General features: G+C 44.6%; 1 protein-coding gene across 13 annotated transcripts in view; it reads right to left on the bottom strand.

Moving 5' to 3' along the window:
- Window positions 1-27,111, bottom strand: part of NEDD4L (NEDD4 like E3 ubiquitin protein ligase) — a 380,847-nt gene that overhangs the window by 56,817 nt on the left and 296,919 nt on the right. For 8 of the 13 annotated variants that reach the window (XM_070778579.1, XM_070778580.1, XM_070778583.1 and 5 more), the window contains 10 exons: window positions 23,584-23,645; window positions 23,320-23,422; window positions 21,480-21,646; window positions 15,951-16,083; window positions 14,534-14,710; window positions 12,278-12,352; window positions 10,637-10,696; window positions 5,399-5,530; window positions 4,760-4,879; window positions 3,523-3,720 (listed from right to left, as the gene is read on the bottom strand). In XM_070778579.1, the coding sequence (XP_070634680.1) occupies window positions 3,523-3,720; window positions 4,760-4,879; window positions 5,399-5,530; window positions 10,637-10,696; window positions 12,278-12,352; window positions 14,534-14,710; window positions 15,951-16,083; window positions 21,480-21,646; window positions 23,320-23,422; window positions 23,584-23,645 (1,227 nt within the window). The remainder of the gene's footprint in view (window positions 1-3,522; window positions 3,721-4,759; window positions 4,880-5,398; window positions 5,531-10,636; window positions 10,697-12,277; window positions 12,353-14,533; window positions 14,711-15,950; window positions 16,084-21,479; window positions 21,647-23,319; window positions 23,423-23,583; window positions 23,646-27,111) is intronic. The other 5 variants (XM_070778582.1, XM_070778574.1, XM_070778576.1 and 2 more) reach the window with 3 other exon arrangements.

Raw genomic sequence — 27,111 nt, 5'->3', positions numbered from 1 at the left:
GGAAAACAGCCAGGCCCCGTGTGAGCCGGGACAACCGGAGGGACAAGTCAGCCGGAATCCTAGCGAGGTCCCGGACAAGGTGAATACGAAAGAGTGAAACCCACGACAAGAACTGGGCTGTTCTCCGTTGCCTCGGCACAGGAGGAGCCCGCCTTCACAGTCACATCAGTATTTCACAACTGCTTCCCTCAGATACAGTTGAAAGGCCCTTTAAACAGAAGGCAAAAATCAACATTAAAAAAAAAAAAGAAAAAAAAGGTTTCGGGGAGTTCCCTAGCAGTCCAGTGGTTAAGGCTTCGCCTTCCAAGGGAAGGGGGCACGGGTTCGATCCCTGGTTGGGGAACTAGGATCCCACATGTCTCCCCTACCAGCAATTTCTTAGTGGACTTATTAAAAACAGATACAGTAAGGGCATGCTGACTGGTTGAAAAGACAGTGGTGCTTTTTCCAGCCTGGAAGGGAGCAACCACCAGGCCTGGACTACAGTGACTTTTATTGGTTTAGACCTGGGTAGAAAAGAAAACAAGCCTAAAACTTAATTAAGGTATAACCTTTCTCGTTACGGAAATAAGCCGATGCTTTGTCCTGTAAAAGACATAAATGTGTTCTCACACACATGCTTTGAGCTGCTTCTTCAGCAGAAGAAACAGACACACTGAAGCCCCGTGTAATCTCTTCTCACCTCCCTAGGGGTCTCCCCGAGATCCACAGCCCCCCCATTCCGGTGGGGACTAAGAGATGCGCATTTGACGTATCTGACTTGATTGCCGACAGCAGGCTGGCACCCTGCCTCCGTGATTCGTGAGTGCAAGAGGCCCTGTTTTATTAATAGACTCAAAGAGTGTGTGTGTGTGTGTGAGTGTGTGTGTGTGTGTGTCCGACTCTGCGACCCTGTGGACTGTAGCCCACCAGGCTCCTCAGTCCATGGGATTCTCCAGGCAAGAATACTGGGGCCAGTTGCCATTTCCTTCTCCAGGGGATCTTCCCGACCTAGCGATCGAACCCGCATCTCCTGCACTGGCAGGTGGGTTCTTAACCACTAGTACCAGCCTGGGGAAGCAAAGGGAAGGTTCCTCTATCAATGTATACAAAGGAGAAGCTTCTGGTTCATGCACGGGGTGCAGAGGGAAGACGTCCGTTTTCATCCCTCTCAACCTGTCTGACCAGTTTTTCTTTCTTTTATGATAATGCTCAAATCTAAGAATAGCTGTTCTCTCTTTAAAAAAAAAAAACAAACAAAAACAAAGCAGCCCCCAAAGTAACTCAACACAGGTTTTAAGCCGAAAATTATCTTCCCGTTTCTGCCCATCCCTCCACCTTTTGTCAGAATAAACACATATTCAGAGCGTGTGCTCCACAGTCAGCGCTGCGGATGGGCCTTTGTTTAGCAGGGATATCGCAGCCGTGTCAGGACATCCGCGCTGAGTGAGGAAGGGTGGTGACGGCTGATGGAACTCTCTGTTGCTACCTTCAGGATTTTCATGACAGCAGCCGTGACAAAACGTTGTTTTAACAAATTGAAATTTGAAAATCAGTGAGTCACGAGTATCTGGTCGAAAGGGGCAATGGGAAATTCACACTGGGTTTCATTCAGCAACAATGCAGGCAATAAATAAAGAGGGTGCTATTTAAAAGCAAACCTGCTGAGCTGCGATTACACCGCAGTCGTGGCGTGAAAGGCTGTGAAAAGGTTAGGGGATTTGATTACTAAGCTAGTTCAAATTACTAAAATCATAGCTTGTGTTGGCAAGCCACAGTGGCTCCATATACTAATCCATCTACTTTTACAATATTCACCCCCTATTTCTGGAGCTCCCATTTCTGGCTGAGGAACTGAAATCCCAGCAATGCTGTAGCAAGTAGAAATGGGTTCAGTAGCAGGACTGCTTACAGGTTCTATGTCCCTGGGGCGGGGCGGGGGGAAAGACTTTAAAACCAATCTCTATCACTCTATTTTCCAAGGAGTTTCCTATCTATTACTCTCCTGTTGCCACAAACCCGTAATCTTATCTTCAGATGAAACTGCTATTTATTATACGTCTGAGAAGTAGTGATGAGTTTACCAAACGAATGCTACCAGATCTGAATTTTAAATTCTCTCTGCAGGTTATTCCTTTACTTCAAAATTGGAGTGGTTCTCACCAAGGGGTGTTGGGAAATGCCTGGGGGCTTCCGAGGTTTTCAGTATGATGGGTGGGGAAGGGGGCAGTGGCTATTAGGATTCCGCAGCAGGGGCCAAGGATGTTAAATGTCCTGCAGTAACAAGCACAGTCCTGCCCCGAGTGCTAAGAATGTCCTCGTGAAGACACACTGTACCATGATCCGTGAGATCTGAGAGAACCGAATCCAATTCTCAAGGGACTGAATTACCATCGTGCCATGGGCAGAGTGTAAACGACAGTCCAGGCCACTTGGGCCCAGGTCTCTTCCTTCACATGATACTGCTGTTTAGCAACTGGGTGTATTTGGTGTCTTCTCTAGAAGTGGGAATTTAAAGCATGTGTTGACTCTTGGTCCAAGACCAAGGAGCCAGGGCCAGTGACAACCACCAAAACTCAACCGGATTTCACGTAATCACCAGTTCTAAACAGCAGTGCAGTACACACAAAGAGCAAGCCCAACTCCATTCCTGGATAGTCAGCTGGGGATATAAGGGCAGGAAGGAAAACAAACCTTCGGGAGCATCAGAAACAGTCAGAAACCTGAGGACCCACTTCAGATTAGCTACTGGCCTAGAGATGAAACAGCAGAAAAACAGCACTGACTTTAAAAAGAACTCTATGCTACCTTCAATGAGCCACCACTGACTGCCCTGAAGAAAGAAGAGCGAACAGAGGAATGTAAAGATACGCATACGTCCTTTTCATTAATCTCATTTTTCTCAAAGTTAATACAACACATATACTCTCCCTCGTGCATGATTCAGGGGTACAAGGACGAGCACTGTTATTAAGGAAAAAACTGCGACAAGATGATCACAAAAAAGAGATATCAAATTTACAAAGTCTCCTAACCCATGATTAAGAGAGTGTAATGTAGCAATGGAGTGTGAAATACTTATCTGATGCAAACTGTGAACGCTAAAAGGACACATCAAATAAAAATAAAGATGGGGAATGGCAACACAGATGCAAAAAAAAGGTGACGCAGAAAAATTCTTTGTAAAAAGACTGGAATTCCTAATAAAGTTACAGCATCCTAAGACAGGAAGCAGCAACATCAAAATTCCAGCAATATGGAGCACTACCTTTTTTTCCAAACTATGGTAAACTGTCAACACTGGAGCTTCCCATGAGTCCTCTGAGGAAAAGGCATCAATACCCAGGGTGGCCCTGAGTCCGTGCCCGTAAATCACCCACTCCCACCAGCCCCTACATGCGGAGTTGAGGTGAAGGCTCAGGAGACCCTCAGGGGATATGCTATAATGCTAGGAAATTTCTCAGCAAGCACCATGGGCACCGAGTCAGGGACGGATGCCAGACCTCGGGGCGAAAGTGGAGCTAGACAAAGCAGCGGCCTTACCCACGTCGTGGTCTTTGTGTTGTGGTCAATGAAGAAGGGCCGGCCGTTGGGCGCTATCCTCATCTCCCAGCCGGGCGGCAGGAAGCTCTGTGTGACTTTGTGTTGTGGTTTGGGGGAGTTGTAAGGTGATGGCTGTGGGGACTGTGGGTTGGAAAGGGTATCTTTCACAGCCCGACGTACGGGTGAGTCCTTGGCGCCCTAAGGAATAATAATGAGTGTTAGAACTCTCGTCACGCGCTGGTTCAGAGGGGTCAACACGTCCCCGGGGGTCAGGGAACGCTCCTCTCTCTGAAATGGGACCAGGGGGAAACGCCTAAAAAAAACCTGCTTCTGTCATCTGCTTACTTTAAAAAACAATCTAACTGTGATGTTTCCCTATTGGTTCAATACACAACAATATTAAGTGAGTATAACCACCCTCCTTTGATAGCTGCTCGGTACATAACCCCAGATACTCTTCGGTAGAACCATTATGGATGGGGATTTTACAAAGGTGGAGAAAAACGTGGCCCTGCTCTTAATGAGCTCACAGTCTAATGGAGACGGACTGGCAATTTCTGGAGCAGAAAAAGAAAAAGCTCTATCGATGGAGACCAGCACCTGGGAGGGCACAGTTGTTAACCAGGACACCCACATCGCAGCCTGGAGGAGGCATCTCCCCTTGCCACTCATCAACCTCCTAAACCCGGGCGCAGGGAGCCCGCAGCCATCTTGAAGATGCCCGTCACGTTTACAGCGTCAAAGGTTTGGTCTCCTGCCTGTGTGATATTAAGGGATGTTGCTAAGACCACACAAACGGGAGGGCGCAAAGCGGATGCCCAGCGGTGACTCAGAGATGCAGACACGCGTCAGAAACACGAGGCCCACACGATGGAAGACCCTACAGTAGGGAGGAAGGAAGAATGATCGAAGCGACAGCTGTGTGTAAAAACTCAGCGGAAGCACTGGGATTGGAAAGAGCTGCTGTGCGCGTCTCATGAGGTAACAGGCAGTGAGGAGCGGAACACAAGAATGGAGAGTTCGGAAGAGAGGAGCCCACGTCCAGCAGGGGCTCGCCGTGGCCGCGGCCCCGTGACAGTGAGAGTCCAGGGATGGGAAGCATGGAGTGAGGCCGCAGCACGAGGACACCCCTCACCACGAACACAGCGACGGCCAGAGAGGGGGGCGGCCGCCCCGCGCCCCCGGCGGAGAGAAGAGGGGGTGAGGAGGGGTCAGGGGAGCCGAGTAGCCGTCTCACCTCCAGCGGGGCGGATAAAGTTACTGTTGGCGAGCTGAGGCTACGAGGCCGGCGGATCTGAGGCTCGATTAGGTGGTTGTTACTGTTTGTGGCGGATCCGGACGCGCCGTCTTCTGCGAGCTACGTTGGAGGCAAACACAAGTTAGCAGCGTGCGAGGCGCTCCCTGCGCGGGTGTGGACCCAGTGACAGCGCGGCCAGCGGTCACGAGAGGGCGCCTGTGGGAAGCGTGGAGGAGCCGACCACACGGAACAACGGGGCGGGGCGAGGGATGGGGAAACACTCCAGGGAAGTAAGTGAATCACGAGCCGGCAGAAAAACCAGCCTCAGAGAAACGGGGGGCTGGAGGGGCGCTACCCGCTGGGATCAACAGGCTCTTCCCTTGAAAATCTCTTTCGGGTCATATATATATATATATATATATTTTTTTTTTTTATAAAATGGACCCTCTAGGGAGAGACTGAGTCAGGGACTGAATTCTTTCTTAGGCCAATACTATGTTTAAAGTAATGCATTTGCAAGAAAAGATCTTCTTTTGACATGGGTTCCGCAGAACGGTACCTAAAACTCGGGAACGCAGGGGTCGTGGACGTCTTGGCTTCTGAGCGCCTGTGACGGAAGCTGCAGGGCAAACCGCATACCTGCATGATAGGCCGAGTCCAAGTTGTGGTTCGATTGTTATGATTGACATAGTATGTGCGTCCCTTAGCATCTTTCCTCTCTTCCCAGCCCGAGGGCAGGCCCGGCGTGGTGTGTACATAGGCCACTGATGGCTGTTTGTGTAAGAAATCATCATTACTGAGTGTCCTGCATTTGCTTTTATCAGCTTCATAAAGTCATACATACCCCGAGGATTAGCTCTGCTAGACACAGTGAGTTAATTCTAGTGGTACCGGAAACACGAGTGTCCGGAAAACAGCAACAGGTTTCCAACAGCTTTAAACCCAGTGTGAAATGAACCCCCACCCAAGCTACAGGGTCAAAACCTCACAGGACCCAATTCCAGGCCACGCAGCCTCCAACATAGAGGGCTGCTGCCAATGTGATCATATGGAAGGAGAAGACGATGCCAGTTTGGTTTGGCTACCAAATTTTACTTCAAGCCACGTAGAGCTTAAAAGATGTTTCAAACTGTCAAACGTTATCGTCTCTGAGAGGGATGCTCTGAGTATCTCTTCCTCAATCTAGCTGCCACAGGGATGTTCTCCTAGCTTATCCCTAAATTCTTCAACACCTTAGGGCCATTATACTATGTAACTTTCAGGGTCAGGGAGTGGGTGAGACATAGAGTCTGTTTTCTATGAGACCCCCTTTTATACTAGTGACCGACCAGAACATCTCAGCTGCCCCAACCCAGGAGGAGGCAGGCCAGAACTCCCAAGGAACCTGACGGTGAGGCTGTATTCTTCCCCATCTTCCCATGTGGGATTTGTTTCTTTAGAGGGTGAATGGAAGGCAGGCAGCTTCCGGGCTGAGAGAGAACGTCCGGCACTGAGGGACTAGATTTGGACACGCCAAAGGAGTCGCTAAAGGAGTCCTGTGAGCTTCTGGCTTGTAAGAAGCAGTCTGAAAATGCAGGCGGGATGGAGAAATACTGGGAAAGCAGGATGTCTCCATGACTCATGGAGGCCAAGAGAAGGATGTTTGAGGTCGGTGCTGCCCAGTAAGTCCTGCAGGTATGGACGCTGCATACAAGATCTGCAACTGGGGTAGGGGTGCTGCTCAGGAACAAGAAGCCTTGGCAGACATGGCTCTTGACAGAGTGTAAAAGAAACAAGAGGCCTAAATTCAGGAGTAATCTCTTACGTGTGGTTACAAAAGCGAGCCACTTCCTTTAGGGCCCATCTTCCCTAATTAGGATCTTCTGAACCTCCAGATGTTTCACCAGGTATATTTTGTTTGTTTGTTTGTTTAAAATATACTTTTTTTAATTGAAGGATAATTGCTTTGCAGAAATCCGTTGGCTTCTGCCAAACATCAACATGAATCAGCCACGGGCATACATATGGTGTATTTTCTTGATGAGGTTGATGATGTTAACCTCTCAGCCCGGCTTCTCCCTGTGTCCATCCCATCTTTCGTGTTCACTACCAACAGTGCCTCCTGGCAAAGAGGGTCCCCCAGTCCACTGCGAGACCTCGAACTGAAAAGCATGATCAGGGAGGCTGCTGTGGAATCTGGGGACTGCAGGCAAAGAGGCTTAATACTCCACCTCATGAATTCAACAGAACATTCCAAAAAAAACAAAAAACATCAAAAACTGAGACCATGAAGCGGCTGCCTTAATACTTATTTCTAAAACACATTAACCCAGCAGGGCAAGTGTATCTGCACGACAACTTTGTGCTAAAACCTCAGCAACTATTTCTTGACGTTATTCCAGATCAAGTCCCCAAGGCCCATAATGGTAATTTCAAGACTCTGACAACGCAGCATCCTGAACTAGGTGCAGGGATACAACAAAAGTGGAAGGAACACCAGCACCAGGCTTGACCCTTCTGTATTAAAGGCAGATGAACCTGTCTATGGCTGAAAGCTCTTTTCGCCCTCCTCCTCTCACTTGGCACCAACATAAAAGAGCTGCTTCCAGGCTACTTTTTATCTGGGCGGTATGGCAAGGGACTCTGCTGACTCGGGTGGAACCCGAGTTGCAACCTAAAAGTTAGTGGCCAATTAGTATTTTTGGCCAAATACACGTTATCAAGCGCTGACCTGTTGTTTACACGAGGACCAAGTGTGTTTTGGTTGAATGGAATACCAAGTGGAATTTGCTGCTTTCTTCCTCCTCGAGTTATTTTTTGGGGAGAGGCAATTAGATAAGCCTTTGGAAAACTCCATTCTGGAAACCTTAAGGATAGTTTTATAGTTATGGTATCCCTGGAAAGGACGTTTATGGGGAGGCTAATAAACAAAAATAACTGGGATGTGTCATGGATAATCTCTCAGGACTGAGGTCTAAGGCTGGGAGACTTCCAGCAGAGTCGTCCAGCAACCAGGTTACCTTCATAGAGCCACAGTTAACAGAACTAATCAGTTTATGGAAAAGTAGGAGTGTCGTAGAGAACATGGCATTTGAGTCACAGGCGCATTCTACCTTCTACGGAGAAGTGACTTGGCAACCTATAATCTAGTTCCACTGATGCAAGACGGTGTCATTAAAATGGCTCTTTATAGGTTTCTTTCCAAATGGCCCTGAAGAACAACCTGTGCAGACGACTCCATTTGTGACTCAAAACAACGCCTCCTGCAGCTGGGGAGAAGCGGGGCTCAGCTTCCATGGAGAGACCATGGCAGTGGCCCAGCCTGCAGCCAATGTCAGAGTTTTCTGCGGTGTGTGTGCACACGTGTGTGTACGTTGTGTGTGTGCATGCTGTGGTATGTGGGGGTATGTGCACGTGTGCGTGCATTTGTGTGTGTGCGCGTGTGCAGGCGTCTGTACTGCTCCTGCACACGTGCATCCCGTGCCACCTCAAGAAACAATAATGGGGAGACAACTGAAACGCAGCTGAACCAAGAATTTCACAGCACTCTGTCTGCATCTACCATTGTCTTTCACAATGTCAAGGAGCCATCTGACCACAGCTTCTGGGTGGCTCCATTGAGTTCATTAAAATGAAGCGCTCAATAATGCTGAAGCTGTAAAAGTTTCAAAACGCTTTTAAAGATGATAAACAGCTTGGTGCTATCACGTATCCTCAAGATTTGCTCAAACCCTGCCACACTTTAACCTCAGTGGAATATTAAGGGGATATACAGCAACCACCCCCAAACTGTGCTATCCCTTTTCATTTGCTCTCACAGAGTGGACACTGGCTCAGCCAGCTGGACAGTGACACCACCGTGTATTCACTTGTCACATGTCAGAGCTGTGGGTCCGCAGGTGAGAATTGGGGCGTGCTGACTGTTAACAGAGACGTGAAAACCCTGCATGGAGAGAGAGCAACGCCGGGACGGGTAAGGCCACGGGACGAGCAGCTGCCGAGGGGCGGCGGCCGAGGGCTCATCTTTGCGGGAAACACAGTACTCTGGTGCGTTCACATCCCAGCATCACAATGTAACCAGTATTACGTAATAACCAGTATGTCCCAGGGAAATGACCCAAGTGAGTATCAAGTCGATTAAGTAATATGTATACGAGCTCTCCATTTCCCCCCCCTGTGTGTGCGTGCACCCACAGGTAGGTACATCTGTGAGAGCACAGAGGATGGAGGGGTGGGGAGTCCCAGGGTCGCTCCAGGCTGACACGGCACACTTGGGTGTTGGGGTGGACAGGGAGGAGGTATAAAAGAGGGGAAAATCCATGGAGGAGATGGAATTGGAAAAGCAAAGGCTATTGGTAACAAGGGCTGGTGAGGGTGGGAAAAAAAACAACCCAGACATGACTATTTCTCATGTAGTCACAAAGGAGGTTGGCTTACTTGACCCAAAAGATCACCAGGTATGCAGAAAGCCTGAGTAGATAAAACACTTATCTACCCGCTCTTTAAAGATAAGAAACAAAGACCAAACTGCTATTTTTAGCTCACTGCTGGGGGGAGGGGAGGGCACAGGCAAGAAGCGTCGCGGTGGGGCCATGAGGACCCCACTGGATGGGTGACCCTGCCCTGCCAGGTGCCTGGCCTGGGATGATCCGAGCTCAGTCCATCCTGTCACTGGACACCATCAGCTATCAGGACACTCACAGCAGGTCCCGAGGCCAATGAAGCGCATGACGGGGTAGATGCTCACTGGCCCCGCTTCCTGTTAAAACCACTTCATGAAGTGATCTCATCCACCTCGCAGCTCTACCCCCATGGAAATGACTAGTGCACAATAGGAAGCTCTCTAGGTCATCTGGAATTTCTTCAATTCTCCTGGAGGGTGAGCCTGGCCCACCCAACAGGCGCTCTTCACATCAATCACTGTGGCTGGATACCTTAAACTGGCCGGATTTTTGCTGACTGCCACTTCGATTTTCCAGGGTACCATGCTGAGCTGTCAACTCTAACAATGTAACTAGATTGTTCCTTTAAATCAACACCCTGCAGAAAACCAGCAATCGTGTATGTATGTAAAGGTGTTCTCGAGTAATAAGCAGCTATAACAAACATACAAAGCTGAAACAACAAGGAAAATTCTTCAAACAGCCACAGCAGCACCGACCTTAAACTATAAGCTAGCCTGTGTTTAGGGATCAAGGAGAAAACTGGCGAGGCACACAGTCATGAGCTACCCACAAACATGAATAGCAGGAATTATTTAAAATGAAGAGTACACTTGGCTTAAAAACACTTGGCTTAAAAGCACCGTTTTTTCCTAGATCCTTTCAATTTCTTAATTATACTTTCTCTCTCCTCCTGAATTATATTCATATATTCTCCTCCTGAATATCCATTGTTCATACCTTTGAACCTGTGAGTTGGGGGCCCTGGCAACAGAGAAAGGTCACTGGTTCCTGCTCGTGATACAGAACATCTGAGTCAGCCTTTGAAATGCAGCACTGGGAATGCATCACTGAAAATTCACATGTACAAATGTGTGCAATCTCTGGGGCTTCCTTGATTTTCTTCCAACCAAAATATTTTACCCATGTCTTCTAAACACATGGGGGAAACTTATCAGGAGTACAAACACTAAAAGGCAGAAACAGACTCTAAAAGGTTCAGATGAAAACTTAAAGCTTGACAGCTCTTAGAACTACATGGGACTAATTCGTTTTACCCAGTACCTTCAAGGAATGTGAAAGTGAGGTTTTATTAAAATAAGAAATGTGCAGCTCCGTGGCACATCAGAAGCTGCTCTTATCAAAACAAAGAGAAAAAACTGTATGTTTACCATTACCCAAATATTAAAACCGACCCACAGTTTTGCCAAGAATGTCTGAACGAGGTTGTCATTACCGTTGGCGCCTCACCACCAGTGACAGTTGATGAACGTGCTCTCCCAGCTGGGGCACTGGGCTGTTAAATGATAATTTACATCAGTGAAATGCATTCTGGGAGGCCGCCCACTGCTTACTGAATCAGCGATCAGAGCTGGTGCAGCTAGCAAGGCAGGTGACATGAATCAGAACCTCTGCAATCCACCCGGGACAAGCAGAGTGGAGCGACCACTGATGACCAGAAGGAAGCGAGGAACAGGGTCACCCGCCCACCCAGAGAAGGCTCAGGCTGCAGCCCTGATCTGGGTAAACGATGAACTGACAACCTCAACAATGTGAGATATCTTATGAAAAAATAAAGAAAGCACCACAATCGTGCCCCCACTGTTAAACAATTAGCAGATTCTTAAATCTGCTAATTTAAAGAATCTGCCAAACTCAAAATTCAAGAGGCCGCTGGTGATCAGTGAGTTCACAGTTTCATAGAGCACAAAGAAAAAGGGAAGAATCAATGGCTCTTTTGGCCAATACAACTGACAGTGATTTTTTAAAAGGAAAGAAAGCGCCATTAATTCATCAAGGACAATCACAGAATCATCTGAAGAGAATCCCACTGGCCCACCACAGCGATTGTTCCGTTTTGGGGGGAGGCCTGCACTGCATCCCAGAAAGGATACTCTTGTCAAGCTTCTGACCTACCAGCCCTTTCCATGTAGGCCACAACTGAATCTAATCTGTTCATCAGTTGACTAATGTATTTATTAATTCATTCTGTAAACATAAAAGACTTAAAATCTAGGCAAAACACATCCTGTGAAGTTGAGCAGAAATGTATACAACAGGGAAGATGCCATGATTGCAAAAACTGTTAAGTGCAATCTTTCTTTCCCTTCAATTTCAGATGCAGTAAGTATTAGTGCTGATGATGATCAAGGATTTGCCATAATAATAAAAACTGGTCAAGGTCAAACATTAAGTTGAGCATGCTAAAAGCACATAACATTTTCTCCTTCAAAACAAGAAACAAATTTACATAAAATTCATTTTTAACGTGTATACTAATACCTCCCCAGGCAGTTCTGGTCTGCCTCCCAATCAGAACATTCATTTTAAGTCCTATATAATTATTAACACCCTTTACATGTCCATATTTGCTGCTAGCTATGAAAACTAGTGGGAAAGTGGAAACAAATTATAGCCAGGTCTTGAGTCAAGGGAGCTGTCTTTAAAGAGAAGCTACAGAAGCTCAGTGGGTTAAGAGTTAAGCCTGTTAGTAATGGAAAGGGCTCCTTTCTGCCCACCCAGAAGAGTTTTTCCTATGTTCTGGAGATACAGGTCACTTGAATACAGCTTTGGGGACCAAATTAAGTTTTTAAAAAAGGAACTGCTAATGTTTAGATCAAGTAGGCATATCAGAATTGGCATTCACTTGGATGGAAAAGCAAAGCAACGGAGTTTTTAGCATTTCAGAGACTTTGGTGGCAGTGGCAACTCTCTATATTGGAAATCCACTCTCCCTGGGCAATCTGCTAGGACATTTTAATGTCTCATGTGTATGGTAAGTAGATTTTGCACAGGAAAAACTCTTCCTTGGTAGCTCAGATGATTTTAAATAAAAGCCGAGAGAGCCAACTGGTGGCTGGAAATGAGTGTGGGTTACCGGCGGGAGGTGAGCCTGCTCCGCGACTGCGTCGGTGACACTGCAGGACCTCAGCCTGGAGGACGGCTCTCTCTGCTGCAGGAGGAAAGCACACAGAGCATCAGGAACACACATGCTGAGAAACCAGTTTCCCTGGTTTAAAAAACTGACCGCTCAAGCCTACTGACTGCTCTTTAATATTAGAAGGTAATTCGATGAAACACCATAGTTTTGGAGTAATGAACATAATCCTTTAAGTCATCAAGTATCTTTCATTGTCATTCTCAAGTGTCTCGAGTGATAACAGCCAAAAATAAGAGGCCAAAACATGAAAGGGGATGCCACAGGTAATGCTGCTCCATTGATGGAAAAAGAAGCTTTGAGAAGCAACCTCTGGGTAAATTCCAGTGGAACAGGAATAAAGGAAACGATACTAACCTAATAGTTATTAAACATTCATTGACTGTTCTTATCACTGACAAAGAAGCAGTTGGATTCTATTTCTAGGGGAACTCACATATAATCTTAGCCTTCTTCTGAAGGGCTAGGTATTAATACTTTCAGCTTCTGAATGGAGATGAAGTTGTTCAGAACAGGAATGAAGGAAAATAGGTGAGGTTAAGCTAAAAAACAATCTAGAGATAATGTATAATATGTTCCTCTCGCTTGTTTGCATAGGTCTATATGGCTTTACAAAAAACAGACTCACAGATCAGCAGCAGGTCACACCTGCAAGTCAGGGGTCAAATGAGCAAGAGGTCTGCACAGGGGACAAGTCTGCAGCATCTCCTCACTTCTAGTATTTCCCAGTGAGGAAAATGGGGTGAGGTACAGACAGACTCTGTGGTGCTGCATGGCAGGCTTTTCAAGTCTCTCCACATGGTGAGCATGAAGGATTCATGCTTTAGTAAAAGTTCATGCTATTGTCCTTGAATACAGACTGATTCTGGCAAGCAAAACTGGAGAAGAATCTCCTCTTTCCTAAATACTTAATAGTTGAACTGGACTCAACACAAAATAATTCTGTCACTTATACTTCCATCTTAAAGATATTTTATGAACTTAGAATGAAGGAGTTCCCTATTACAAGTCACTGAAATGATGGTTTTCACTTGGTAGACTAAAGGGATACCATTGTTACGGTTCTGGCAGCACTTACTCCCTTTTACAAGGTTTTAAATACATGACTTCCATGCTTATGCTGTTTCCACAGCAACGGTTTTATCAGTTCAAATACCCCATGTATGCAAACTCTTTGTTTCCCCCTGTCCCTCTAGTACTACATTTACATCTCAGAGTTATTTCTCTTTCTGAAAGATACTCATAGAATTTTAATACAAAAGCACATTAACTGAGTAGTCACTGTAACTCCTGATGGGGCCAAAGGTATCTTTTAAAATAAAAACACACAGCTGAAGGAGTGACAGTCTTGTGAGTACCTACTAACTTTTACATTTTATGCAGCCCTCCTGTTCGTTTACATGTGATTCGGCTGTAATGATGATTATTTTTCTAGGACGCCATTTTCAGCTGAGGGACTACCATCATTTACTGCAGTGCATCTGCTGGTTCAGTTTCTCGAGAAATACTGAGACTGCGTTGCTTCTCAATTTTATGTACAAGCAAGAATTTTCTATGGGCTTTTCCTGCAGTTTTGTGTTGTCAAACACAGGTCTTCATGGCTGATTCTGCTGACTCTCAATGGGGCTTAACCCCACCTCAAGTGTCTAGAATGAATCTGCTTGACAGCTGAGAACTCAAGTTCAAATGCTACGCTAGTGGCCGTGTCACAATTTCACAGCCTTTCTCTGGGACTTACAAGATGTCTTCTGTCTCCTATCCTAACCTGTCTTGGATGGATCACTTAACCATCATGCCTTCACCTGTGAAATGAGAATGATAAAGCACGCAGAGTATGATGTATGAGATCAACGTGGAGGCCCAATGGCTCTCAGGTCCCACTGCGAAATACCAACTTGTGATGAAGGTACTGTTTCAGGAATCTTTTGCTGGGAAAAGAAATTCTATGAGATTAATGTTTAATAATACAGAAGTCATAGACGAGTTATCTATGAATCAAGAAAGCGCTTCACCTGCTTGGGCTATGTTTGGTATAGTTTTGCTTCTCCCATGGAAGAAGGAACTTGGAAAATGTCAGAATTATTTGGGGGCTAGGAGACCTTGGTCGTTATTTACAAACAAGATTCTCTGAAAAGTGACAACAACAAAAAAAATGATAAATATTCACTCAACTTCTCAAACAAGACCATGACTTACAATCAAAGACCCAAACTGCTCGCCGTTGGAGTCGGGAGTGACCTGCAGCCTTCTGCTCAGCTCCTCGGACAGCTCCTGGGGGCTCGTCCGGGACACGGGCGAGGCCGGTGGCGGGGGCAGCGCCAGGCTGAGCGAGTCTCCGCTCATGTTCACTTCCTCTGAAATGGTCTCCCAAGGCTGCCGGGGAAGAGACGCTGTGGTGAGTGCTGGAACGAGGGACCCTCTTGTCCCCGCCATGGTAATAGCCATCCTAACTGTCGTTCACATTGACTGAGGGTCTTCCCAGCATCCGTAAGGAAGATAAGGCTCCCAGCCTGATTAACAGATGAGGAAACTGAGGCTGAGGGAGTAACTGGTACCAGGGAACAGTGATCCAAGCAGGCCTGGCTCCAGGGGCTGTGCTCTCAACCCCTTTGTAACAGCACCTCTCTGAGCACTGGCTTGCTTCTAGACTCGATACTACCTGCACGGGTTAAAAAATATCCTCAGGAATTTACCATTTTCATGAATTTTCTTTTACTCTAACCATTGAGGATTCACAATGAAAATAGCAGAGATGCTATAAACTGTTAGTAAGCACTGGTATCAATTAACTTTTCATGAATTTAATACGGCATCATCTATTTTGCTTTTCCAGTTTTGATCACTGGAACATTTTGTGAATGATCTGCCTAACATAAGAATGGATTTCCAATAAGTAAACCGAGTTGTTAAGGCAGTACTGAAGTTACGGCAATTACTAATTTCTTGTTCAATTTATACATATTTTCCCCAGAGATCTGCCATAAGCATTTAAGGGTGAACTTATGAACATTTATGTTCACCCCAATTTGTATTTTCTTGGTAATAACCTATTTCACCATGTCAAAACTACTCAAAATTATATTTGGTACCCAAAGAAGTTACAGGGCAGGGTTCCATCAACTGCTCAAAGATGATTACCATGTTGCTGTTTAATAAGATATGTTTAGACTATGGGGAAAAATAAAAGTATAAAGTGAAAATATATTAATTAAGTGCTAAAAAATGTCATGCACTTTCGTAGTGATGTAAATTATGCATGCTCGAAGATGGCCTCTAGAAGCACTTTCTAAGTTAGTAAATACCCCAATGGTCCTCAACTAGCTAGCCGACTGTGCTCTTTTCCTTCAGACAGCCTTTACTGAGACAACATCGGGAGCCCACAGACAGGGGGTGCTATAGGGGTGAGCAGGCGGGGCCGCACCTTGCGGCCCTCCCCGACCTGGAGCCCGCGGACAGGGGGTGCTGTCGAGGGGTAAGCAGGCGGGGGTCTGCAGCGAGTGAGCAGGCAGGGCCGCACCTCGGGGCCCTCCCCGCCCTGGAGCCCGCGGACAGGGGGCGCTGTCGGGGGGTAAGCAGGCGGGGGTCTGCAGGGAGTGAGCAGGCGGGGCCGCACCTCGGGGCCCTCCCCGCCCTCGCTGGGCTCCGGCTCCAGGTCCTCGCTGATATGTCTGCGCGAGCGGAAGCGGCGATGCGCGGCCTCCTGGTTGATCTGCCGGATGTTGCTGTCGGACTCGGACGACACGTCCCTGGGCGCACACGGAGCGAGGGGGCGAGACAGAGAACCGGTGTTGATACCTGGCCCTTCAACCCAAGCCCGACACTCACCCAGGGCCCGACATGGAACACGACGTCAGTGCTCTCCCGTTCAACCCTGAGAATCAGCTGGCCCCTCAAAGGAGAACCTGCCAACATCTCTTGGCTGGAGTATACTTCCAGGTCGGCTTCATTGAAATAAACACAGTTTTTAAATGCCTCTGCCACAATATTTTTGAGTATCTTTCAGGGATATACTGTAGCAGTACTTTATGGTGTTTAAGAAAGATGAGAAATCAAAGTCCTCCATCCAGCTGCCCCATGAGAAGCGAGGCTTTCTGAAGGAGAATGACAGGCGAGCTCACACTCGTGGCCAGTTAGTGGCGACCCCTCAAGGAGTCCAGCAATGACAAGGCCCCAACTTTTGGTCATCAGCAATCAACCAGTAAGTACGGTGTCTGGAGGACACATTCCGGATTCAACATGAACTTTTTCAGCCACTGTGGCTTTCATCTTGACAGAACCTCACAATCACGACACTTTTTAAACTCACTTTTAAACTCCCATTAAACTCTATTTTAAAATTCACACAAACATCAGGCAATTACCTCCCAAATCAACTAGGATCTGAAGAACACTGTAACTTCATAGTCTTTTTTTTTTTTTTTTTGGTCATGTAACTCTTAATTTAGGATTTGAAAAGCACTGATTCCATCTTTAAAACTTCTGCAGTAAATTACAGGCAATTCTCCTTTGGGAGAAATATTACTTGGAGGCTTTTAAAGTAGAGGTTTAAATGTCAAAATGTTTTTCAGAGAAAACGCTTACAGACTCTTTCAATAAGACACCATGATGTTGCAAATTAATATTTCACAGTAGCTGAAAACATTATTTCAGATTAACTGAAATCCAGTATTAATCAAAGGCCCTCATTATCGATTCTCCTTAAAACACAGGTTTTAAGACATTCTAATGCAGTCTCAGACATGCTATCTTCCCCCAAAAGAGCCTACTGGGCCCTGTAACAGTGAACAGCCTGCGATAAGCAGCACTATTTGCAAATAAATAGGTGACTCTTTATCACCAGCTTCTAAGAGTCTGAATAGTTCCACCAAAAATCTTCACAAGTTTTAGCTTTACTGGTAAAGTGACAGTAAGAGGTTGGCTTCTATTTAATCCATATTAAATCAATAACTCTTAATAAAGATCTAAATGACGTTTTGCTGTGTGTACACAACCGATACATAAATTCTTAAAACCTCTCAGAAATACCTATTTTGCATATTTTATAGCTGTATTAAACTATATCTGAAAAAAATGACATAATTAAGGCCACAAAGAAGCTAATTAAAATCAAGGGACACACAAGTATACTAATACAATTTATGAAACTATCAAAACAGAATGATAAAAAAGTAACACTCTCTTAGATATGTTTGAGAATATAATATTATCTTTAGGATTTTACATGGCTACGGTGATTTTTACAGGATATTCAATTCAATTTCACTTTATAATGGCTTTATTTAAAAACACTATATATAAAAGTTGTATGAAAATTTTATATCTTCACTTGAAATATCAGTTGTCACTTAGTCAACAGCACATGCATGTTCTGGGTTGTAACACTTGAATTGTTACAGGGATTTCGGAGACATTGAGGAAAATAAGGTTTAATATTACTGTATCTGCATTTTCTCTCTGAGAAGTATATAAAATTCTATTATTCTGAAAAGGTTTTTTTTTTTTTTTTTTTAAGGGGTGTTTAAAGTCAATTATGTTAATCCTCCTTATCCAACATGCTCAAATAATTAGTAATCAGTGTGAACTAGAAACAACTAAAAAGCATAAAGAAGAAAGACACCTCTGATTCTGAAATTCCAAGTCTGGGCTTTTTTATGGTCTTTAGTGACGAAATGAAAATATTCATACAAGTGAGGCCTTTGGCCCTTAATTAAGCAATTGAATGAGAGGGTTGACAAAACTGACAGGAAGCTTAAATGGTCACTAATGGGAAAATGAACTTTAAAAATAGGTCTGAGCTGACAAAACAGAAACATGATTTTACTGCGGGCAGGGAAAAAAAACCTAAGGAGTGGCTCTTTCAATTTTCTTCATTCATTAATTTCACATATATATTTTTCATTTGACAGGAAATATACAAATTAATAAAGACAAGAAAAACCATACATTTATCAAATTCAGTGCCAGTTAAGATCAGTGTATCAGATCATTTACATCCTATCAGTGACTGTCAGTGACAAATGATGACCTGAGTCATCAAGAGATGATTAAATGATTGCTAAGACGGGAGAAGTAGAGTGGTTTAGAAAGAAGTACTAAAAAGAGTTAAAATGAGTGTTTCACAAGTTCATCTTCATTTATAATCTTAATACGATTCCTTCATCATGTTTTTGAACTTCTGCTTTTAACAGTAAAAAGTTTATGGTTTACATTTAAATAGGACAAGGACAAATCTAAAATTAAAGGTGTTTTAAAAAGCCACTATCTGACCTGAGAGGCCTGGGGGAGTGTTCCGTGGTCACCTTCCGTCCTAATCTCTGCATCCAGTACCCGACAGTTCACTAAACCACGCATCTGATACCCACTTTCAGAAACGACTCATCTGCAGTCGCTCATTCAGTTAAAAGCTCCTACTTTGTGTCAGGTGCTAGGGGTTGATCTGTGAAGAGGAAACCACAGTCCCTGCTCACACAGGCAGTAAGAGAATTATGTGCTCTGTGTCCTCGTGGGAAAGCGTCCAGCTTTCTGTCTGTCCAGACAGACTGGGACAGAAGAGGCCTGGCTCTCCCAGAGGAAGGGACAGGAGGCTGGCATCTGAAGGTTGCTGGGGGGAGGGGCACATTCTGGTTTTGTGTTTTTGGAGGGGACTGAGAGGCAGCAGACCCACAGGGCTCAGGAGAGAAAGTCCTCAAGGGCAGCCCGCGTGATCAGACGCTCTGTGTTGATGACCGTGGGCGGCAAGAGGCAGGGAGGGCAGGACCCTGTGAGAACAGCCTGAGGGCACCGGGGAGCCGAGGAGGACTTGGTAGGGCCTGAAGTCTGGGTAAGCAAACTGGGTAAGCACTGAGACTCCCCAGGAGGGCCACCATTCTCTGTAAAATGCAACCATCACTTCATTATCTGACTTCCTCGGGTCAGATATAGCCTTTGAATAAAGACACTTGTTAATACCCGCCCCCGCCCCCATCCCTGGAATGCTTATAGGATTCTGTGAAAACTGATTTATGAAAAAAAAATCATTTTTCAATTAAAACAACATTTTAAAATCATCTGGAGGGCTTGAGGGCTCTGGTCAAGCCAAATCAAGTTAAGGACAAAGAACCTCAAATTCTCAAACGGTTCAACAGGAGGTTATCATGGAAACCAACCCTTTTCCCTCATCTGAGTCTTCTCTTGCTTTCTAGATGTCGTTCCTGATGGGAAAGAGGCAGCCGGTAAGTTGCACCCAGAGCTCTGCAAATGTCCCTTCCGGTGAGCCGGCTGTGCAGACCATCACGTCACTGCCATCTCCCTAAACTACACGTGAACCTGAACTTGGAAGAACCACAGTTTCCCAATTTGTTTCTGGACTCCTGAGGAGCCAGCATTTACATAAGTTACAGCTTCTGTTTTGGTTCAGTTCTACAGGACACTGAAGGTGGTGTGTTTAAAAAAACGTATGAAGTGTTCCCTAGGGATTTCTCCATTAGCTTCACCACTCTCTGAGGCAGAGAAAGTAAAAACTGTTCCCACTTACCCCCCAAACAGAGACTTCGGTCTGCGTAATTATTCATGACAGTGAACATTTCTCTCTATATATCTTGGTTATTAGTCTCTGTGAGCTCCTAGTGGTCACTTTTTTTTTTTTTTTTAACAGAGATCACATGACACTAGGGTCCCCAAAAAGTGTTATTTTCAGATACTGATCTTTAACAAAGGTAGATAAAGGTACTTTGCTCAGGGTGTTGCTACCAAGAATCTTGATCACTACATGTAACCAAGTCCAAGGTGGTTACTTTTTTTCTTAAACTACAAATAACTAGAATAGTCAAATGACTTAAAACAGTTTTAACAGCTTTGGTCATTGATTAAAGGGAAATAGTAAAAACAAATAAATTAATTAAAAAACCAACAAAACCATTTCCATTTATATTTCTATGTGGAAAAAATTATTACAAAGAAGAGTCTGACATCATCTGGATGTTGGGATACTATGCCGTCCCGGCAGCAATGAGCTGGTGCTCATGCTAGGTGGTCCAAAGCTGCCCACGGGCACCTGACATTAACGAGAACCCACTCAGGGGCTTAGGAAGGACTGGCCTTCACTGTTGCAGGTTCTGCAAGCTTTTCCTCTAAATCAAACACCACCTAGACTAGACTTCTTGGCAACCCTTCCCACCCCCCAGTCTTATGCAGACTACCGTTGCCATTTCTAAAGACAAAAGGGTTATTGACAACACCATCCATCATCTCGCTAACACTTGTTCAAAAACCATCGTCAGCAAATTTCCTTCAGAGTCTGGGTTAAAGAGAAAATTATCTCACCTGATATACTTGCCTGTATACTGAAAATTATACAATTCACTGATAATTACTTCCTTGTCTTGTCTGCCGGGGAGCTCACCTTTTTTAGGATAGCCTTTTCCTTTTACATTTTTAGTACTTGTTTTTGTCTTTTATTGTATATTAATAGTTTTAGGTCTTGCTCTATACTATCATTTAAAAGCAAGCTGCTTCAAATCCTTTTTTACAGTCATGAGGTTTAATTAGTGTTTGCTATTATTAAACCAAAAATTGTCCAGTGAACAAAATAATAATCAATTCACTGTGTCCCTGAGGCTGGCAAGGGACTAGAACGAGGAGTATTACAAACTGTGAGTTAGCAACCCTCCCATCTGCTTCTAATGATATCACGGGGGTGATCTATAAATTTCTCAAAAAGGGGAAAAAAAAAAGTTTTGAGAGGGTTTCTAAATCAAATAATTATGGAATAAAACTCCAAAAAGTTAAAGAGGAAATGGTACAGTCAGTATGTTTGCTGAAACTGAAGAAGGGAGCAGAGATGTAATCACCATGCATTAAGCTAAACCTAAGAAAAATGACCTTGGTTTTACATCTCATAAATCTACATAAAGATGACATGCAAAATAAATTAGTGCATATTCACAGCAGGAGACCATGATACGGAGGCCAGAGCTTCTTTATAACCTGATAGGTTCTGGTAGGTTCTCACGCCCTCTACCTACACCAAGAGGACTCCCGCCGCAATGCACAATCACGGGCTTCCACTGAAGAAGACGCGCTTCCCAGCTTTGTGCACAGGGCTGCTGTGTGGGCACCTGTCTGCAGAGCGTGGGGACGGCTCGCGACCACGGACGGCACTCACATGAGGCTGGGCCGGTGCCACTGGGTGGTCCGGTTGTTGTGGTTGACGTAGTACGTGCGGCCCAGGTTGTCCACCTTCTCTTCCCACCCGGGGGGCAGCGGAGGCGGGGGCAGCTCCTCCTGGTGCTGAGAAGCCGAGTCATTGGAGTCAACGACTTCCCACCCGGGCTGTGGGGCAGAAGAGAGGGAGGGGCGTCAGGCTGGTTTGCTGGTTCCAGGGCATCCGTGCCCTGTGTCCTGGCTCCTGTGGGCTCCGGCAGTGGCTTCGTGCGCCATGTTTCAAGAAATTCTCAAAACAAGGCGGAAAAAATGTCAATTCGAAAAGAGTCACAAAAATGCTCTGAGCCATGGCCAACGAACTGCACTGCCCTCCCCAAGGACAGTGGTGCGGGTCGTGACATGGACAGGGATCCAAGCAGCCCCTCACGTTACCTAAGTCCCATTACACTCTTTCATAGTTCGTGTTTGTTATTTTGACCTGATGGCCTCTGGGGCTGTACAAAGCCATGCCAATCATATGGGTCATGCTACAGCTGTCGTCTTTTCAACACCTCCGGAAGGTAGGAGGGAGCTGGGAAGATGAGCCTCACAGCACGTGCGTTCTTGCAGATGCCATGGACAGGCCACCAGGAGGCCTGGGGCACTCTTGCTCCCCAGGGAGGACCACGGGAAGGTGGCCCCTGGAGGAGGGGGAGCTCCCTGATGCCCCTCTAGGGAGGACGAGCACGCACGGCAGCCAGGAACAGCCTGGAAGCTGCCTCTTCCTACTTGGCCATTCCCCACCTGCTGCCGCCGCGTCAGCAGCCTTCACAGTCCCCGAGTCAGAGGTACTCTTTTGCAACACATATTTTTGGCATTAAGTATTCCTTCCTGACATCCCCTAGTAAAGTCACTGGAAAATTAACTAATTCACAGTTGGAAGGCTGGAGGAGTGTTAAAAAAAAAATTCCTTGGATTTGAGATAAAAATGTGTGGATGTGCTTATGAAATCTTAACAGTCAAGACTACCTACCACCCACTTCAGTCCTTCTCCCAGAGACAGACGAAAGCCTGCACATGAAATACTGCTTGGAAATAGGACCTCTGGGTCTGGGGGGGGTGGGTGCAGTTACTTGCCCATAATGCATTATTCACACACCATGTATATGCAACAGCTGCAAACAGATGTGCAAATAGGCCACAGAGAGGTCTCGTGAACGGACATTCTTGGAACACGAGAATGTGTCTAATGAAGCAGCACCGTCTGGAGCCTGTGCTGCGAAGGTCCGATAGGACCCATGGTAGACGTATGTGACAGCAAAGTTAAAAAGTGGTGTTTTCTATTTTAACTTGCCAAGAGGGAACAAAAGAAACTTCCCCTGGAAAGCTAACTGCGGAACGGCCTATCTAGAGGAGAGCGTTTCTAATGCACGCGCTCACCTGCAGGCCAAGCGAGTGAGAGACTTGGAACAGCCTCTACATCATTCACCCACTTTGAAGCAATTCCAAGTGCTACAGGGAATTTATTAAGCGCTGAAAGTCCAAAGAAATAAGAAAATTAAATATGTGGGGGAGAATTTCACACAGTGGTGGGGCTGTTAATAGAACAGGGGTTAGAGCAGTTCATAAAAAGACACCTCTTCGATGATTTGTGTTATAAGGTAAAATGAAAAGCTTACCTTTTTTGTTTTTTTGGTAAAAGCAAAATATTGGTAGATCCGTGGAAGATGCAAATTCATGAACACATTTAAGTTCCTTCATATTTATAAACATTTAGTTCCTTAAATTATAAAACCTTCATGTAAAATATCCACATGCTCTTACGGAAGGAAAACAAACCACGGCCGGAGTGCCTGGCTTACCTCCATCTCATCCCGCTGCTCACTGTTCTCTTCATCTTGGCCTCCGTTTTTGGGCATATAGGCCATTTTCAATCGCAAAAATCCCTTAACCCGAGATTTATGACTGCATGATGGAAGAAAAATTTGTTACAAAGGATGTGACTTGGTTTGACACTTCATATTTACGATGCTTTAAACAGATGTAATCAGTTAATATGTTGAAATCTTCCTCAGAGAAAACCAAGGCCAAAGCATAAAGAATGACTTGCAGCCTAAAAGCCTCACCTTCTTGGCCGGAGGAGAAAGTCCTTAAATGTGTAGGGTCGCTCCATGGTTGGGTCTTCTGTCTAAAGGAAGAAAAAGTAAGTTTTGGTGCTCCCAAGGGTCTCGTATGTCGCGTCCACCCACCTGGACTACCGAGAACCCACCTGCATGCTTTAGAATGTGCTCGGCAAAGACAGAGCTGGCTCCTCAGACAGTGCTGACAATTAATCACACACTTCATAGGTCACAGAACTTATCTCCTTAAGACCCGCTAGATGTCACTATCAACACCCATTTTTTAGGAGCCAACCCCAGCCTTCCACAAATTTACAAAATTATAGCTGTTACTGCCAAGTGTAATTTCTAACTGCTGGGTGCAGGCCTCAATCTCATGCTGCTGATTAACTCTGGAGAACCAGGAGTCACTGGTGCCTGCCTGCCTGTCCCTTGTGATTCAAGAAATCTAAGAGTGAGGTTAACAGGAAAATATGCAAGATCAATCTGTGAATGCAATTTTATTTTACTTTTAACATTAAAATATGTCCTCAGCCTCAGATAACTGAAAGAGCATCTCCTCCACAGAGACTGTCCTAGGCAGCATCATCCATCAGCCTTTTGCTGGTGCTTATTTCAAGAAGCTATGAATGTAATTGTGGTATTTATTCATTTAAAATAGAAATTAGTATTTTGTTGTACAAAATCAGAGGTCAAAGCAAGTAGGAAAAAAAATGTTCCTATCTCATTAATTTAAAAATACACCAAGTGGGCTTTATTCCAGGGATGCAAGGATTCTTCAGTATTCACAAATCAATCAAAGTGATATAGCATATTAACAAACTGAAAGATAAAAACCATATGATTATCTCAATAGATGCAGAGAAAGCCTTTGATAAAATTCAACACCCATTTATGATAAAAAGTCTCCAGAAACCAGGCACAGAAGGACCATACCTTAACATAATAAAAGCCATATATGACAAACCCACAGCAAACATTACCCTCAATGGCAAAAAATTGAAAGCATTTCCTCTAAAATCAGGAATAAGGCAAGGCTGCCCACTCTCACCACTACTATGCAACAGAATTTTGGAAGTCCTAGCCACAGCAATCAGAGAAGAAAAAGAAACAAAAGAAATCCAGATTGGAAAAGCAGAAGTAGAACTGTTTGCAGATGACATGATCCTCTACATAGAAAACCCTAAAGACACCACTGGAAAATTACTAGAGCTAATCAATGAGTATACTGAAGTTGCAGGTTATAAAATTAATAGACAGAAATCCTTTGCATTCTTATACACCAACAATGAAAAAACAGAAAGAGAAATTAAGGAAACAATCCCATTCACCACTGTAATGAAAAGAATAGAATACTTAGGAATAAATTTACCTAAAGAAACAAAAGACCTATATATAGAAAACTATAAAACACTGATGAAAGAAATCAAAGAGGACACAAATAGACGAGGAAATGTAGCATGTTTGTGGATCGGAAGAATCAATATAGTGAAAATGAGTATACTACCCAAAGCAATCTACAGATTCAATGCAATCCCTATCAAGCTACCAATGGTATTTTTCACAGAACTAGAACAAATAATTTCACAATTTGTATGGAAACACAAAAAACTTCAAATAGCCAAAGTAACCTTGAGAAAGAACGGAACTGGAGGAATCAAGCTTTCTGACTTCAGACTGTACGACAATGCTACTGTCATCAAGACAGTATGGTACTGGCACAAAGAGAAATATAGATCAATGAAACAAAATAGAAAGCCCAGAGATAAATCCACGCTCCTATGAACACCTCATCTTTGACAAAGGAGGCAAAAATAGACAGTGGAGAAACGACAACCTCTTTAACAAGTGGTGCTGGGAAAACTGGTCAATCACGTGTAAAAGAATGAAACTAGAAAATTTCTAACGCCATATACAAAGACTCGAAATGGGTTAAAGATCTAAATATAAGACCAGAAACTATAAAACTCTTAAGAGGAAAACACAGGCAGAACACTCTCTGACATAAACCACAGCAGGATGCTCTATGACCCACCTCCCAGAATAATGGAAATAAAAACAAAAATTAACAAATGGAACCTAATTAAACTTAAAAATTTATGCACAACAAAGGAAACTATAAGCAAGGTGAAAAGGCAGCCTTCAGAATGGGAGAAAATAATAGCAACTGAAACAACTAACAAAGGATTAAACTCCAAAATGTACAAGCAGCTCAATACCAGAAAAACAAACCCCCCAATCAACATGTGGACCAAAGAACTAAACAGGCATTTCTCCAAAGAAGACATACAGGTGGCTAACAAACACGTGAAAAGATGCCCAACATTGCTCATTATTAGAGAAAGGCAAATCAAAACCACAATGAAGGATCATCTCACGCTGGTCAGAATGGTCGTCATCAAAAGGTCTACAGACAATAAATGCTGGAGAGGATGTGGAGAAAAAGGAACCCTCTTACACTGTTGGTGGGAATGCAAAATGGGATAGCCACTATGGAGAACAAGGTGGAGATTCCTTAAAAAACTGGAAACAGAACTCCTATACAGCTGAGGAAATACACACTGCACACATACACCGAGGAAACAAGAACTGAAAGAGACACATATACCCCAGTGTTCACTGCAGCACTGTTTACAATGGCCGGACAAGGAGACAACCTAGATGCCCACTGGCAGACGGATGGATGATGAGGCCGTGGTGCACGTACACAGTGGTATCACTCAGCCATAAAAAAGAACACATTCCAGTCAGTTCCAACGAGGGGGATGAAACTGGAGCTTATTATATACAGTGAAGTAAGCCAGAAAGAGAAACACCAGTATAGTATATTAACACACATATATGAAACTTGTTAAGATGGTAACGACAATCCTATATGAAAGGCAGCAAAAGAGACACAGATGTAAAGAATAGAGAGTTTCTGACTATGTGGGGGAAGGCGAGGGTAGGATGATTTGAGAGAATAGCACTGAAACATGTATATTATGATATGTAAAACAGATGACCAATGCAAGTTCGATGCATGAAGCAGGACACTCAAAGCCAGTGCTCTGGAACAACCCAGGGGGACGGGGTGAGGAGGGAGGCGGGAGGCGGGTTCCGGATGGGGGACACATGTGCACCTGTGGCTGATTCATGTTGATGTATGGCAGAAACCACCACAATGTTGTAATGTAATTAGCCTCCAATTAAAATAAACTAATTAAAAAATTATGTAGTAAGGGTAAACCACAAGTTATAATATTTTCTAGAATTACTATGTAGACTTTTATATACCTTGCAGCCTGAGTTGGATGTAATTGTGTGTAAGAGCAGAGACAGATCTAGGTTCAAAGCCTGGTTATAGCGCTAATAACGCTGTTGCTTACTCTCTTTTAACTTCAGTTTCTTTGTCTATAAAATGGAAATGTTCATGCTTATTATTAGAATGTTGTGACGCTTGAGTGAGTCAATGTATGTAAATCCACAGTGACTGGTATGTTCAAACATAGCAACTATTATCAGTAGGAATAAAACTAATATTTTTATTGAAAT

This window comes from Bos indicus, chromosome 24, assembly GCF_029378745.1.
Source record: "Bos indicus isolate NIAB-ARS_2022 breed Sahiwal x Tharparkar chromosome 24, NIAB-ARS_B.indTharparkar_mat_pri_1.0, whole genome shotgun sequence".
Taxonomy (NCBI): Eukaryota; Metazoa; Chordata; class Mammalia; order Artiodactyla; family Bovidae; genus Bos; species Bos indicus.
This window is presented reverse-complemented; position numbering and strand designations above follow the sequence as displayed.